This window comes from Anoplopoma fimbria, chromosome 22, assembly GCF_027596085.1.
Source record: "Anoplopoma fimbria isolate UVic2021 breed Golden Eagle Sablefish chromosome 22, Afim_UVic_2022, whole genome shotgun sequence".
NCBI classification, from domain to species: Eukaryota; Metazoa; Chordata; class Actinopteri; order Perciformes; family Anoplopomatidae; genus Anoplopoma; species Anoplopoma fimbria.
In genome coordinates this window covers 1,993,594-2,009,262 of record NC_072470.1, presented here as the reverse complement: position 1 = coordinate 2,009,262, position 15,669 = coordinate 1,993,594, and the positions used below count along the sequence as shown (strand labels likewise).

Sequence of the window (15,669 nt, the reverse complement as noted above, 5' to 3'; positions counted from 1 at the left end):
GCCCACTCTGCTGCATAATCCATAATGTTTTTTTTGTTTCGCCGCTACGCCGATGACACCCCGCTGTATCTCCCACGGAAACCTGATGATCCGAAGAGCTGCTTCACTCGTGTTAAAGTACTGGACGTCCTAGAGCTTCCAGCAGCTTGGTCGCAAGTCGTTTGAACTGGCATTCCCTCCATGAAATCATTATAAGCAAACTATCCAATTCATTTGGGGAATTAAGGTCAGGAAGGTCAAGGAAATGTAGAGAACAAAAAATGTAGTTTGTCTTCTGCAGAAGAGGTTTACTCATGTTTTTATATATCCCTTCGTTTAGTCTGTTTTGGTTTCCACCGACCCTTAAAGAATATATCAGGCTTTTTATCTACTAATTGCTCCAGTATGTTCACCAGCTAGCTAGTTTACCGCTAATTTATCTTTCTGCTTTTAGTTACTGAACAGGTCGCGTACAGTGGATTTATCAGAGCACTATATGCCGAAACCAGCTTCCTGTTACTGCTATAAAATGAGGTTGGTGAGGAGAACCATACAACTGTCTATATGCTAGTTGTGAAGTGAGTGGTAATAAGTAGCAGTTGTTGTTTACATGGGTTTAATGTTATGTAGGTAGATCCTTTGTTAACATGTTAATTTGTGAGTTTTAGATTTTTAAACTTCCGACAGAGCCATTTTAGCTGTTTCTCTTTGCTTCAGGTCTTTTTGCAATGCTGAGCTAACTGATCCTGTCTTTAGCTCCATATTCAGTGTACATTCATGAGTCTGGTGTTAGTCTTCTCACCTAACTCTTGGCAAGAAGGCAAGTAGGCTTTTTTTCAAACTATAGTTTGAAAGTTACATGCTGCTAAAATGTATTTACCTTTCAAACTCAGTACTGTATGTACTACCGTCATGTTACATTTTAGTTTTCATCCAGGTGCGTGTCATTCTTTATCACTTGTGGGCCATATTTGGCGGAAGAAATTGAAAGCTCAATTGCACCACGATAATGATGATTCTTATTATTATTAGTCTTATAAATCCTTTCAGTTGAGCCGCTGATGACAGATGCCGTAGCAGAGAATGAACCATTAGGAGGAAAATAATTATTAGGGCAGGTATTTTCTTGGTGTTGTGATTGCAGGGTCGTTATGCTCTCCCTAATGAAACAAACCAGCGGAGAGCCTCCATCTCGGCTGTAGCCGTTATCATTGCCCTTCAGAGAATATGAAAAGGAAAACACTTCAGCGGCGGGCTAATTAAAACCAGAGAGGTCTGGATGAGGAGGCCAAACAACCCACACAGGTGGCGGGCACGTCAGAATGTATGTGTGTGTGTATGTGTGTGTTTCTGTGTGCGCAAGCTACTGTAGCACATCATGTTTATGCATGTCTGCGTTTGGGTGTGTGTGAGGCGGCAGTTCGTGTTTATTTCTTCCCCTTTATTTGTGTGGTACGTCTGTGAGTGTGTGTGAGGCAGCAAATGTTAAAGGTGTGTGTGTTTGTGTGTGTTTGAGTGTATTTGAGGCAGCAGTTTCTGTTTGTGTGTGTGTGTGGGGGTGTGTGTCACAGGTGTACGATTGTTCAAGGTACTTTCCATTCATTTTAATGGCTTCAGCCGCCACTGCTGTCGCTTCATTCTCGCTGCCTGCACCCGCTGACAGGGAGGACCGAGCAGCTTTCATCTGACAGGACCCTGCTCAAATAGGCCATTGGTGCACCATAATTAGTTCAAATGTCGAAGCCGGTGAATTATTGATGATTGGGGACGAGTAGGGAGGAAGACATTTCACATCAACTATATCTTTTTTTGTAGCCGTCTCTTTTTAAAGGACAGCTGGTGCTGTGCGGTTCCCACCACAAACATGAATCTCTGGTGTCCGAGGGGCAGCGAGAGGATGCATTTGCATCGGGGCGGAGGAAATAAACCGGGGTAGTAAAGGGAATAATTACGGAGGGAAAACTGTAAAATAATGTCTTATTTTTCACTGAAAAACAGCTGGCTAAAGAGAGCACCACTGCTCCTTTTTTTGAGCAAGTGAAACATTGATACCTGAGCCCAAAAAAAAAAGTAAACCACACCACGAAGACGGAAGGCTAATTTATGCTGCTGCCAATCATTGGATATAATTGCGTTACCATGGCATAATGGCAGCTCAGGCCAGTCGTTCTCCCTCCGGCTCTATCTCAGGTACTTAGAAGGGGTTTCCATCAGCTCCTGATTTTTCAAGAGGGACCTCTCAGACAGGAATGACAATGGACTTTCAATGGCTTATAATTATGCCACTTTCCCGCACAATTTCCTGGGCATCATTTGCATTAAGACTCACATGGGCACGAGTGGCACCGTATGCCTGCTCTGCGTAAAAGGCCTTTTATTTTTTCATCAACTCCACAGGGCGAAATTACCCAAGTGCCCCGTGACATTTCCTGGAATGTCTCTGTCCGAGTTCCAATCGGCCGTCCCCGACAGTTATCTGAATCTGTTAATGAGATGGATCCGGCCCTGCGAGCTGACACATTATTGTGACTGAGGATCACAAGAGTGCGCTGAGAGGCACCTTGGATTGGTGGCATGAAAAGCGGCGTCCTGTTTTTGGTTGTTTTTTCTTCTCAAGGTTATTCAACACTGCGTCTTGTTTGCTCTATAAAAAATTAAATCCCTCCCAAAAGCAGAGAAAACGATGCTGGATGTTTGTGTTGCGGCTGGTCGGCCCTGCTGGTGGTAAAAAAGGCCAAAGGTAATACTGCCATCTAGTGGATGTGAGGCGGTTAAACAGCTATGTATGGATGAAGAAGGATTTATTGCTGTACTGTATCTAGAATCTGCAATTCTTTGACAAATGGCTCATTTTATTCTTGTCCCAAACTGAATACATTTAAATGATGCTGTCACCTTTTTGCATCCATGATAACATAAAGAATATGCTCTACAAATCATCTTTTAAAAGTGCGACTTAACCATCCATTTACTTTTAATTTGCTGCTTTAGCTGCTATAACGATCATAATGGTAATAATAGTCTTTGTGTTTGAGGCTTGCACGGCTGCACATGTTGCCATCTTTTCAGTTGTAATTAGAGCTTGGACGGTGTTTTCCTTTCAGATGGCTCTTAATTCTGGGATTTGTTGCTCACAAAAAAAAGAAAAGCATCTCTCTGTTTTCTTCTTCCCCTCTGCGGATTTATCAAGCAGTAGGCGTCTCTTATTCAGCTCGAGAGGGCTGCTGAAAATAAATCATCACCCTCCCACCAGTGCGGGCGAGAATGTCCAGATGGTTGCGTTTTCACTGACGTGCTACCCGCTGAATTTCCCCATTGTCTTCCACGCTAAAATTAGAAGGTAATACTCGGCGAAAGCGCTGCGTCTGCTCTGAGGGTGCTGGTTAATTATCAGGAACTGGATTTATGTTCCACCCACGGACGAGCCGCAATTGTGCGAGAGTCCAAAGCTGAACCTTGAGAGCCCTGTGAGGGCTTTTGTTGGGAGGGACCGAATGGCAGGTTTCACTGACAAACAGTCTTTCCAGGAAGAACAAAAGAAGAAAAACAGCCCTCAGGTAGTTTAGCTACTAAAAAGAAAAAGACAAAAAAGCATCCTCAGATGTAAAACGGCCCAAACTCATTTAAATATTCTGCTCATGCAGTGGTTTAACTTGGATTTCCAATCATGCCTCATTACTCCCATTAGCATTACCAATTTAGCAACACAGCAACCGCTAATCACCTCAGCACCCTATTGGAGCTCCAGTATGGCTCTTTTAAACATAGCCCCTGCTGAAAGCTGGTCATTTCATTTGATCAGTATTGTTAAGTACGCAGCCTGCAGCATAATCAATAGATCAATCCACTGTGTGTAAGCAGAGAGGTGGCAGGAAGTGACCATTGTGCGTTCTGGTTTTTTTTATTTTTATAAGAATGTTCTTTGGCGACGTTTGACATAAATGTCTGTTTTATCTTCACATGCAGCAAGGGGCTTATATTCAATGGGGAATAAATCCAATGTTATGAGGCTGGGATTAAACCATCTGCATGATTTGGCAGTTCTTTTCATTTTTGCATGCTCCATGTGCTTTCCGGGCCAAAATTAGGGGTTTAAGATTCTTATTTTTTTTATTTTTCACTGAGGACTGTGGGTTTTTTTTAACTTGAGAGGGAAACTTGAGTCAAGGCGACCCCAAGTATTTCATGTTGACTGTTTGGATTTAAGGGGGAAGAGGTCCTTGTATATACGGAAGTACATTTTTTGTACTCAGTATTTTAATTTTTGTTGATTATTTACTTTTATAACAGTACCGATTAATTGAATCAACGCTGTCTTAAAAGTTAATTAATATTCAGTTTTAACGATGTACATTTTGACAGAAACGAACCTCTTCCTAGCCTAACCCGAGCTTTTAACCAGTCAGTGTATGAACGGGTGAGTGATGAGTAATGTTAAAGCACTTTAAGCGGTCGGAAGCGCTATAAAAGTACAGTCCATTTACCATAGTTTGTTTAGATGTTTTGGAGAAAGCTCAGTTGCTATCTTAGGTTTCAATTATTTTAATATTCTCCATTTCTATCTCACAGAGGAAGACAAGCAAGTTGCAGTTGAAAACCTTGGAAAAAGCGAGTAAGTAGAGCTGGATTAAGCTTTATCTCTTTCCATTAGACAAAGATCAGAAAAGTGATTAGTAACAATTGTGATTAAGTTTTTTTAAGCAAAGATGTGAAGAGTTAACTGGTTTCAGCTTCTAGAATGTAAATATTTGCTGCTTTGCTTCATCTTTAATGACGTTAAACTGAATATCTTGGGTTCAACAAAACACATGGTGTCTGTTAACTATTGATATTTAACAATTTGCAAACATTTTAAGGAATAAATGAGAAATGAATTGGTATATCCTTAGATAATGAAATTAGTCGTTCCATTGTTAAAAAGTTAAGCCTTTTGTTATGTTCAATGTCACCTTACAGAATTGCTTACCCTTCCCCACCAAATAAACCAAAATGCACACTTCTGGTTTCACGTCAGACACTTTAGAACAGAAAAATCGCTGTGATGTGTAAAAAAATTGACTTTTACACCTTTATTTGGGCTCCCAATACACAAATTGAGGATACGTTCATCAATACAGAGTCTGCTTTAGATCTCAAGATACACTGAATGGAGGAAGGTTTGGACTGATGCAATAAACCGACAGGTTGAAATCTGAACTACAGTCATATATACACAATCCTATTTTAGAGATCTGTATTTTCTGATAGTTAATAACATGTATCATACTGTATAGCCATTGACGAGGTACAATCACAAGGCCCTTTTTTGTAATTTTAGCCGATATATCTTAAATGCACTTTCACAGCAGATGTAACGTAAACTTCATTTGTAGCTCTATAGAGAGTCTGCACATTAAGTTCAGGTGCGGCCTTGGAAGTCCCGATAGACAGCAAATAGACAGCAAATGACTCTGACTCTGCCTCATATTTGTATTGTTTTTTCTTTTCTTTTTTTTTAACTATTGATGCTCTCTTTGAAATGTAAGCAGACCGCCGTCTTCGTCGTCGTCATTAAACAGACGAGGTGATGCATCTCCACGGATACAGGTAATGAAACCCAAACAGAGGAAGATTCGTTCTTATATCAAAAAAGTTCAAGACCTGAGATTTTCAGTGGAACAAAATGTCTCAACATACAAAAAAAAAACCCAACAACAATAAAACAACAACTGTCTGTAAACTGTCACGACGGCTGCGAACACTAGCTTTGCCTTCCCTTTTGTGTGACTTCAAACATGCACGTTAAAAATCATAATAGTCAGCTAAAAGAATGTTTAAAATCTCATTATTCCAGCCGCGTTCTTAAAACTTCTTTTTGTTGTTGTTGCAAGCTAGTAGTACACAGCTCTATGCATATCATTTTACATTTTTTCTGACAGTTTAAAATCGTCAATAATCAGTGTGTAGACACGACTGAGGGCGATGCGGAATTGTGATAACTTAAAGACAAATAAATTCATTTTCTTTTTAAATTCTTTTAAACATGGTAATACCTTATTCTAGACAACGCTGCGGACTCTCCGAGGGTTACAAGTTCATTCCTTGGGCACTTAGTAAAGAGTCCAGCATGTCGAAAGTGTCTTTGTAGTCGGTGTGTTGGCCGTTGACGGGCAGCACGCCGTTGCTCCCGTCGTGGCCGTGGTGCTCCATCATCCTCTGGCCGCCCTCCGTCGCGTAGTGGGAGGAGCCGAGGCCTCCTTTGCTCCTGCCGCTCTTGGACGAGTGGTGGTGGTGGTTGTTGTGATTGTGGTTGCCGGCGTCGGAGTGGGGTCTCTTGCGGGACGAGCTGGACGAACCGACGTCGGGTCTTATCGATAAGGAGGCGTTCTCTATCGTCCCCTTGCTGAGGGAGTACGGGTGCGAGTGGCCGTGTTTGGAGTGACGGTGCTCTTTGTGCTTGTCTTTGCCCGGTAGAGTCCCACCCTGCTCTGAGCCGCCGTGGCGCTCGGACGAAACTTTGATCCTCATCTTAAGCTCCTCGCCCGTGGCGGAGCCGTTCTCGGCGAAAGACGGCTGCAGTCGGCCCTTTTTAGAGCTGCTTTTGTCTCTCCTGCCGTCGCCCGACTGGCCGCCCTGCTGCGCCTGAGAGCGCTTCTTGTGATGGTGCGAGGACAGAGCCGGAGGGGGCGCGTACATGTCCGCGCCCGGCTCGTCCTTCACGCCGTTCTGCGGGGCCAGGTCCCCCGCCGCCGCGTGTTTCTCTCTGTACTTTTCCAGAGTCAAGACTTTCTGCGGCCGCGAAAATGTGGGGGCGTTTGCGGCGAGCTGCTGGTTTTTGCCCCCGCCAGAGGTTTTGTGTTCGTGTTTCACCAGCGTGAAGTCCGAGAGGTGCGGCTCGGAGAAGTGGTCGTAGCCGCAGCTCTTCGACTCGTCGCTCAGCGGCTGGTAGGAGGCGTAGGAGGCTGCGATGTTGTTCAGGGAGGGTATGTCCGAGTCCGACGAGGTGGAGGGGAAGAAGGAGTTGGTGACACCGGAGAGGCCGTCTAAGGACGTCCCCTGGAAGGCACTATCCCCCGCTTGGCCCTCCGTCTTTGGCTTCTTAGCTGCTTGAATAGCCTAAAAAAAACAACAGAGCTCGACATGAGACACTGAACCGGTCCAAACCTGTTCCAGCCGCACTGTATGAACTGTACTCGTACAAGTATTTATGACATACCCTCCAGTTCCGTATCCTCTTCAGTTTGCTGGGCGTCTTCTCCAGGATCTGAAGAAACTCGTGTGTGAGCTCTGAAAACAGTGGAGACAATTGTGTCAGTGATCGCCTCTCCACACTGCAGGCTCAGTGCCAACACGTCATTCTGATTCTTTCTGTTGATTAAGACCAGGAGCGTGCCTAAGACTGCAATACATTGGCCACTAAGGATAAGGCAATGTCAGTAAGGGCGACCAGGGACCATGAATGGAGTCCAAATGAATGAATGAATGTAGCCACTTCAATAGCAGCAAGACAAATAATAAAAAAAAAACTTCAGGATTGATTTTGAGGAATTAACTTGTTATTGGGAAAGTGAAAACACCCAAGGTCTTCCTCAAGCTCTTTCTACAGGGGTAAAACAAGTCGGAGAGACGGATGAACCAGCCGAGGAGCTCTCACCGTCCAGCAGCTGTAACGTCACGGTGCGGTCCACGTACTCCCACCAGTGTTTGCTGTCCGTGGACACGGGGATCTCCCAGTTGGACCACTTGCAGGCCAGGTGGATGCAGACGCACGCCACGACCGTGGGCCTGTACTGCAGGCAGAAGGTGGTGAGGTGCAAACTGCAGGGGGCGGAGACAAGAAGCAGAAGAGAAAGACACAACCGTCAGCTGGAAAATGCATATATAATATTCATTTAAGAGGGTTTAACGAGGCAACATTTACAGAGCAGATGTTTACCCACAAGCAGACTAATATTATTTTCAAATCACATACACACAGCCTTACCTTATAGTACGGGAACAGCTAATACAACCTATCTGTTAGGATATCTTCCTAAGTGTATGAATGACACACACACATAGTCTCATATGATATATTAAACCTGGATTTGGCCACATTAGTGTGTTTAGATTTAAATTTTAAAAAGGGGGAAATTATAAAACATCAAAAACTGTGTTTCTCAATCTCTTAATGAGCAATTACTCTAGTAAATCACTACTAATAAGCAAATTAATTAAAATCCACTAACTACTGGAATAAGCGCAGACAGCAGTTAACGCCGTCATCACTGAGACTTTACAACATCAAACACGGGAACTTTAAGACTGAGAAACACAGACGTCTATGCACCCTTGATCCCAAACTACACTGCAAACTGGATCCTTTGTATTAAAGCTTGTATTTATCAAGAGTCTCAAAATCACACTGAAAGTTAAACCAAGACTTTAAACACTCCTACATCCGATTCCTAATATCAGCAAGTGCAATGTCTCTCGCTAAGCAAAAGTGCAACGTTGCTGTTTTACAATACCCATAGAGGCAAAGCAGAAACTGCGATGACGCGTTTTAGTGTTCATGCGAGTTGCATTTAAAGCTATGAACAGTGTTAGAATTCAAAATGCAGAAATAAATAGGCTGTAAGGTAAATATAGTTTGAGTTAAGAGTTATCAACATTATTTACAGTCCTATGTGTGACACATCGTCAAACAGAGTGCCACTTCTTCTGTTAGGTCACCCGGTCTTGGAGAAATGCCGCAACAATATGAACATTTCTCTCAAGATATTATTCCTCCAATATCTTCAGTATCGTCAATGACCACTTCAATCTAGACTTCATTCTTTGTGCATAACCCCAAATTAAGAGAACCTATCTACCATCATCTGCTGGGAACATCAATCTCTCAGACTTGCATATCAAACTAGCAGCCTCTGTAAGAACAAAAAAGTGAAATAACAACAGCACAATAATTTCAAAATCCGAAGATCTGTGTATATTAAGTCTTAATCATTACGTAGCGAATTGCTGCTGCCATATTTACAGTACTACGATACAAATGAATTATACAACTACGAGATAAAAATCTGCATTGCCACAAGCATTCAGTTTGCAGTATAGTTTGGCGTTTCATTGTTAGCTCTTTTAGGGTGAAAAATGTGCAAAAAAATTGAAAGAGAACTGTAAACTATACTTACCAAAGCACTCTATAAGTTTAAGAATCTTTAGTGGCAATCTATATTCAGGCTACCATTTGAGTTCTTTCTTTAGACATATGCACTCCGTACCAAACAACCTTGAGAGGTAAACAGCACCACTACACTCCACATTGTGCATTCAACCCCTATGTGCCAACAGAGCCCTTGTACAATACACCGCACACAGCAGCCCGGCCGGTACTTCCCCACACGAGGGGGTTCCCAGAGACCCAGGCGCAAACAGGGCGTTGACACAGGAAGGGGCCCTGCAGGACAGGAAGCTATAGTGTGCCATTACAGTGCAATAATGGGAACAGGATAATAACCTGTTGGTAGCCATGAAATAGGAAGTCTGTGCCAAATCCTTGCTTGCTGTAAAAGAAGGAGAAAGTTCATTTTAGAACCGAGCTGATACTTTGAAAACGTTGCACTTTGACTAAACTTCGACACATTAGTGTGTCGTTAATAACAGCAGGTAAATAATTGACTTTAGAGAGAATTAATGATTTAACATTTTCAAAACAGTTCTGTGGAAGTAATACACAGCGAGAAAAGCCGAGAAAGAAGGTTATACCTCGCACTAGCTGGGAACACCTCACAACATCTGTGTGTGGATGATCGATTGTTATTTCAAAACCTGCAATAAAAGATGTTGAATGAAGACGATCAGCCACTGGTGCCAGCACAATAAGAAGTCGAGTGTGATATTGTGGTTTGCAATCGTTAAAATAACTAAGTACTATGGTAGCACTGCTGATTGAAAACACAGATAAAATAGCTTTGGTAGCACTTACCCAGCGTTTGCAGCACTATTGTTTCCAGTGCTACAAGCTCTTGTGTCTGCTGCTGGAATGCCTGGAAAAGATCAATGAACAATTTTAAAATCGGCTTGATTCAACTTGTTATCAGCATTCCTACAAAATAAAAGCATTGCCAGACGATCAGGCTTTTCAGCGGGTTGAAAAGCTGATATGTTTAGGCTTGTGCATTGTTTCTGTGCTTGATGTAAGGGGTTCAAAGCCGACACAAACCAGGCAGAGGGAAGGTAGAGGCTACTAACTGTATAAATACTATTATATATTGCAGTTCACTGAGTAAATTAACCAAATTATCTTTTTCCTTTCTAGCTACAACCAATTGTGACAGAGTGGACAACAAGGCAGCCAAAGCACATTATGCAGTGAGTACAATCAATTTTAAACTTATATTTGACAACTGTCTTTTTATCATCATGTCAACTTTATATCAATCAGACTTTAGCGGAGGCAACTTCACAACTAACAAGTACAGTACCAGTCAAAAATTGGGACACACCTTCTCATTCAATGGTTTTTCTTTATTTTTTTCTACATTGTAGATTAATATTGAAGACATCCAAACTATGAAGGAACACATATGGAATTATGTGGTAAACAAACAAATGCTCAACAAACCAGAATATGTTTTATATTTTAGATTCTTCAGAGCAGTTGAATGAGAAGGTGTGTCCAAACTTTTGACTGGTACTGTATTTTAACTGTGTATTAATCATTCTAGAAAAATGAAGTGAAACAATTGCCTTCAATTTTTAATTGTATTCGTATTAGTTTGTTGCACTTATTGTATTGGTATTAGTTTGTTGCACTTATTGTATTGGTATTAGTTTGTTTCTGTACTTTTGCTCTGGTTTATGCTCTTAGATGCTTGTTTAAGAAAGGAGATGCACTTATGACTTCTGGTGACTAGTAGTTCTCTTGAATACCTATGTTAATACACTTATTGTAAGTCTCTTTGGATAAAAGCGTCTGCTAAATGACTGTAATGTAATAGTTTTGTCCCAAACAACCAGTCCACAACTCACAGATTTGAAATGTGACTGTCATAAAAGCAGTAGAGAAGCAAGCATTTCTATTTGATCAAATGACTCAACAACTCTGTTGCTGCTCTGATGCATTTCAGTGCGTCGTTTCCTCTCCCGAGCCTCATAACTGAGTAAATCCTGCTCCTTTGGTCGTAGTTTACTTACGTTGCTCTTAGTGTCTACGGCTGGCTCTTGTGGGTTAATGCAGGCATGGGCTATTTTAATGACATGCTCCAGCTTTCTGGGCTGCTCCTCAACTTTGGCTGCCAGAAACAACGTAGTCTGAGAAATGACCTAAAGAGAGAGAGAGAGAGAGAAGGGGGAAGAAGAAAAAACACAACCTCAGTTCAGTTTTCACAGGGTGCCACCAGTAATTATGACACTGCAGTGGTACTTACGTTTCTATGGAATTTGCTGAAGGAGTGGATCATATAAAACCTGTGCATGTATACTATAGCAGTGTTGATAATCAGTTGAGAGCTGGGCTTTAAGTTAAGGAGGAACACATGGGAGGAAGATCAGCACAAACACACATCAAAACGTGTAATAATCACATTATAACGTGTTTACATGTTTAATTCCACACCTGCAACCAGCCTCACGTGTCACTGATTCACTCTGGCTCAAAGCTAACAATGGAAAGGACACAAAACAACAGCTAAGCTAGCTAGCAGGCCTCAATGCTACCAGCTAGCTACACCCACACCACGTGTTATTTTAGTTAAATTACATATATATTACAGTACATCATTATGCAAATGTTTGAAATAGATGTTATTATCATCCACATTGTGGTGTTATAACTTGGAGAAACCCTTGTTGTCCCGGCCTACCAGGCTGTAAGCTAATGCTAACTCAAGCTAGGTGGCTATCTCCAGGGAGGATACACGTTGAGTCTCTGGCCGATGTCCTGGATCAGGTTGGCGGCCTGCTGCCGGTAGGAGAGCTCCCTGTCGGCCTCGATCCCTCCGCGGCGACTCGGGGTGTTGTCGAGCTGCTCCCGGGTGAAGAGCCATTTCGTAGAGGGTCCCCGGTGCACCGCCATTACGCTCCCGCAGCCAAGCCCGACGGTGCTAGCATCGGGAGGGAGAGCACCGGAAGGACGACATGGTGAAGCAGCCCGGGCTGGTTAGAAACCGGTGAGATGGGTTCTGAACAGCGCCACCCCTCTGATCGGGTGGTCGGAGGTCAGTACTGCACCCCCTCGTTGCTATGGAAAAAATACATTTGTATATATATAAAAATATATATATATATATATATATAAAAGAAGACATATATTTATATATATATATATAAAAGAAGACATATATTTATATATATATATATAATATATAAAAGAATACATATATTTATATATATATATATATATAAAAAAAAATACATTTATATATATATAAAATATATATATAAATAATATATATATATATATATAAAAGAAGACATATATTTATATATATATATATATAAAAGAAGACATATATTTATATATATATATAAAAAAAAATACATTTATATATATATATATATATATATATATATATATATATATATAAAAGAAGACATACATTTATATATATATATATATATATATATATATATAAATAAAAAAGATATATATATATATATATATATAAAAGAAGACATATATTTATATAAAAAATACATTTATATATATATATATATATATATATATATATATATATATATATATATATATATATATATATATAAAAGATATGATGAGCAGCCCAGGCTGGTTAGAAACCGGTTTATGGTTTATATATATATATAAAAGAAGATATATATATATATATATGCATCGTATATGGAAAAATATATATTTATATATATATATATATAAAAAAATATACATTTATATATATATATATATATATATATATATATATAAAAGAAAAAATACTTTATATATATGCAATATATATAAGTGCTACATTTATATAAAGCTATTTTATCTGTGTTTTGAATCAGCAGTGCTACCATCCTCTATATATATATTATACATTTATATATATATAAAAGAAAAAATATATTTATATATATATATATATATAAAAAAAAATACATTTATATTTATATATATACATATAAAAGAAGACATATATATATATATATATATATATATATATATATATATAAAAGAAGACATACATTTATATATATATATATATATACATTTATATATATATATATAATATATATATATATATATATATATATATATAAAAGAAGGCATTTGAGCATTTGTTTGTAAATAAAGAAAAAACATTGAATGAGAAGGTGTGTCCAATCTTTTGACTGGTACTGTATTAGGTAGTATACTTTGCTCTTTTTTACTAATAGTCATCCTGGTGTTTCCTTGTTTATTCATTAGAGTTAATATAGTAATTAAGCTTGATATACTCAGATTAGCCACTTGGGGGCACAACTGTGCTTTGCATTAATTTTACTGTGAATATATACTGTATAAAAAAAGATAAAGATAAAGAGGTTTTTATTGTCATTGTAGTGATACAGCGAAATTCCGTTTGGCAGCTCTCAGCTAGCCAGCAGCAGTGTAATAATAATAATAATAATAATAATAATAATAATAATAATAATAATAGCCCTTAGAAGCATTAGAAATATTTTTTTTGTATCACTATTGCTTTGAAAATGGGTGCATGTGGATTGTAAAAATGTCTCCCAATTATCTGTCACCCTCTGGCCTATATTATCAATGAATTCTTGGGGACATGTAGAGCAAGGACCCACAAGTGTATTTTAAACAATACGATAAGAGAACCAGACCACAGCTCAGATTGTTGTTGTTATTGAATTGTGGCTGTAAACATGACTTCTTAATGAATTCCAAAAATGTCTTTATTATCATAATACAATACATATCATTCTGTTTGACCTCGCAAAGGGCTGAAAGGGTGCACAAATGTCAATGGGATATAGATAGGGCATTGCTTACCACATGGTGGAGCACCCTGTTGCTTACATTACTCGCTTTCTACCACTAAAGGGCAGCAGAAAGCGAGAACAAAAGTCTAGTTTATTGAAGCTCTAACAATAATGCCCCAGCTGATCCATCAAAACAAGGACAATGGGAAGTGTAGGTTTAACTAAGTAGGAACCTACTGAATAAGAGTTATATAGCAACCGGATTGGGGTTGATTTAAGTGAGTCTGCTTATGAAATGTGAGCAATGTTCTGTGAATGTATACGCTTATTTGATTCAAGATCAGAAGATAAATCATCAATCATCATCATCATCATCATCATCATCGTCTTCACAGATTCCATAGAGGAGGATATAACAATGTTTATTTATGTATTTATTTTCATTTATTTATTGAACAATCCTACATGTACAATCTCACAAATGTTTCAATAAAAAACAGCAAAATATATACAGTACCAGTCAAAAGTTTGGACACACCTTCTTATTCAACTACTTTGAAGAATCTAAAATATAAAACATATTCTGGTCTGTTGAGCATTTGTTTGTTTACCACATAATTCCATATGTGTTCCTTCATAGTTTGGATGTCTTCAATATTAATCTACAATGTAGGAAAAAAATAAAAAATAAAGAAAGAAAAAACATTGAATGAGAAGGTGTGTCCAAACTTTTGACTGGTACTGAATGTGCTTATTTGATTCAAGAAAATTATTTTAAAATAATCCTCATCATCATCGTCGTCGTCTTCACAGATTCCATAGAGGAGGATATAACAATGTTTATTTATTTTCATTTATTTATTGAACTATCCTACATGTACAATCTCACAAATGTTTCAATAAAAAACAGCAAAACATATCCATTTAAACCAACATGATAGGCAGATGATAAGAAAGATAGAGAAAAATAAAAAGCATAACAAATGAAATAAACATAAGGTAAATAAACAATATAAAGAAAGAGACAGGGCCCACATGGTGATTGTGTAGAGGAAAACCTCTGTGGCTCACTTGTTCTGTAATTACCACTGAAGCAGGTGTCTTGAACTTAAGTAATTAGAGTCCAGGTGTGGCTGTTTGCACTGGGTCGTGAATGGCAGCCTGCTGTGAACACATCTCATTTGTCTGCTGCTCTCCAGTCTGAGAGCATTCAGTTTGTGTCAGCACACAGTTATGACACCACACCAGGACCGGAGAGAGCCTTCAAAATAAAAAGCAAGCCTGTTTCTTTTCATGGAAACTCTGTTATTCAACCTTAAAGCATTTAGTTAGTGATAAAAGATAAAAGTCAGATGTTTCAATTAGCCTGAAAAGTCTATGCTAAAATATAAAAAATGACTATATTTTATAAAAGTCAAAGTTTATGTGAGTTTTATAAAATATAAAAAAATGACTGATTGAATGTTATTTGGAGTAACGCCATTTTAACAACATTGGGACACTATAGGCTACCTTTGTGTAGTTTATCCATAATAATGCATTTTATAAATTCAACTTTTTGAATGCCTGATTTAAAATGTAACTAGCAATAAATATATAGAGGAATAACAAATTCAACCTCTGAAATAATTGGATGATAATTGAAACATGGGGTAAATCTGCAAAAAAAAAGATGTATTTTCTATTTGACCAAAATGTACTTTTGTATTATTTGTATTGCAAATTAGGGAATCCAGCTCCACATAGCTGCGGATGCTTTATAATATTACATCTATAAACACAAACACA

The 15,669-nt window shown here is 38.9% G+C and overlaps 1 protein-coding gene across 1 annotated transcript; it reads right to left on the bottom strand.

The window, feature by feature from the left end:
- Nucleotides 1-5,033: 5,033 nt before the first annotated feature.
- LOC129111744 (cyclin-T2-like) lies at nt 5,034-12,129 on the bottom strand. Its single transcript, XM_054623825.1, has 9 exons — nt 11,859-12,129; nt 11,370-11,451; nt 11,137-11,265; nt 9,926-9,986; nt 9,706-9,768; nt 9,458-9,503; nt 7,613-7,776; nt 7,175-7,245; nt 5,034-7,074 (listed from the first exon to the last, which is right to left on the bottom strand). The coding sequence occupies exons 1-9, from the start codon at nt 12,014-12,016 to the stop codon at nt 6,046-6,048; spliced, it is 1,803 nt and encodes a 600-aa protein (XP_054479800.1). The 5' UTR covers nt 12,017-12,129; the 3' UTR covers nt 5,034-6,045.
- Nucleotides 12,130-15,669: the final 3,540 nt, after the last annotated feature.

Excerpts from the sequence above, each read along its gene's own strand:
- LOC129111744 (XM_054623825.1), bottom strand. The coding sequence starts at position 12,016 with ATGGCGGTGCACCGGGGACCCTCTACGAAATGGCTCTTCACCCGGGAG. Across the intron at positions 11,452-11,858 it reads ATCGGCCAGAGACTCAACGT|CTCTCAACTGATTATCAACA; the intron begins GTATCCTCCCTG and ends CTTAAAGCCCAG. Across the intron at positions 7,777-9,457 it reads TATTTCATGGCTACCAACAG|TTTGCACCTCACCACCTTCT; the intron begins GTTATTATCCTG and ends CGCCCCCTGCAG.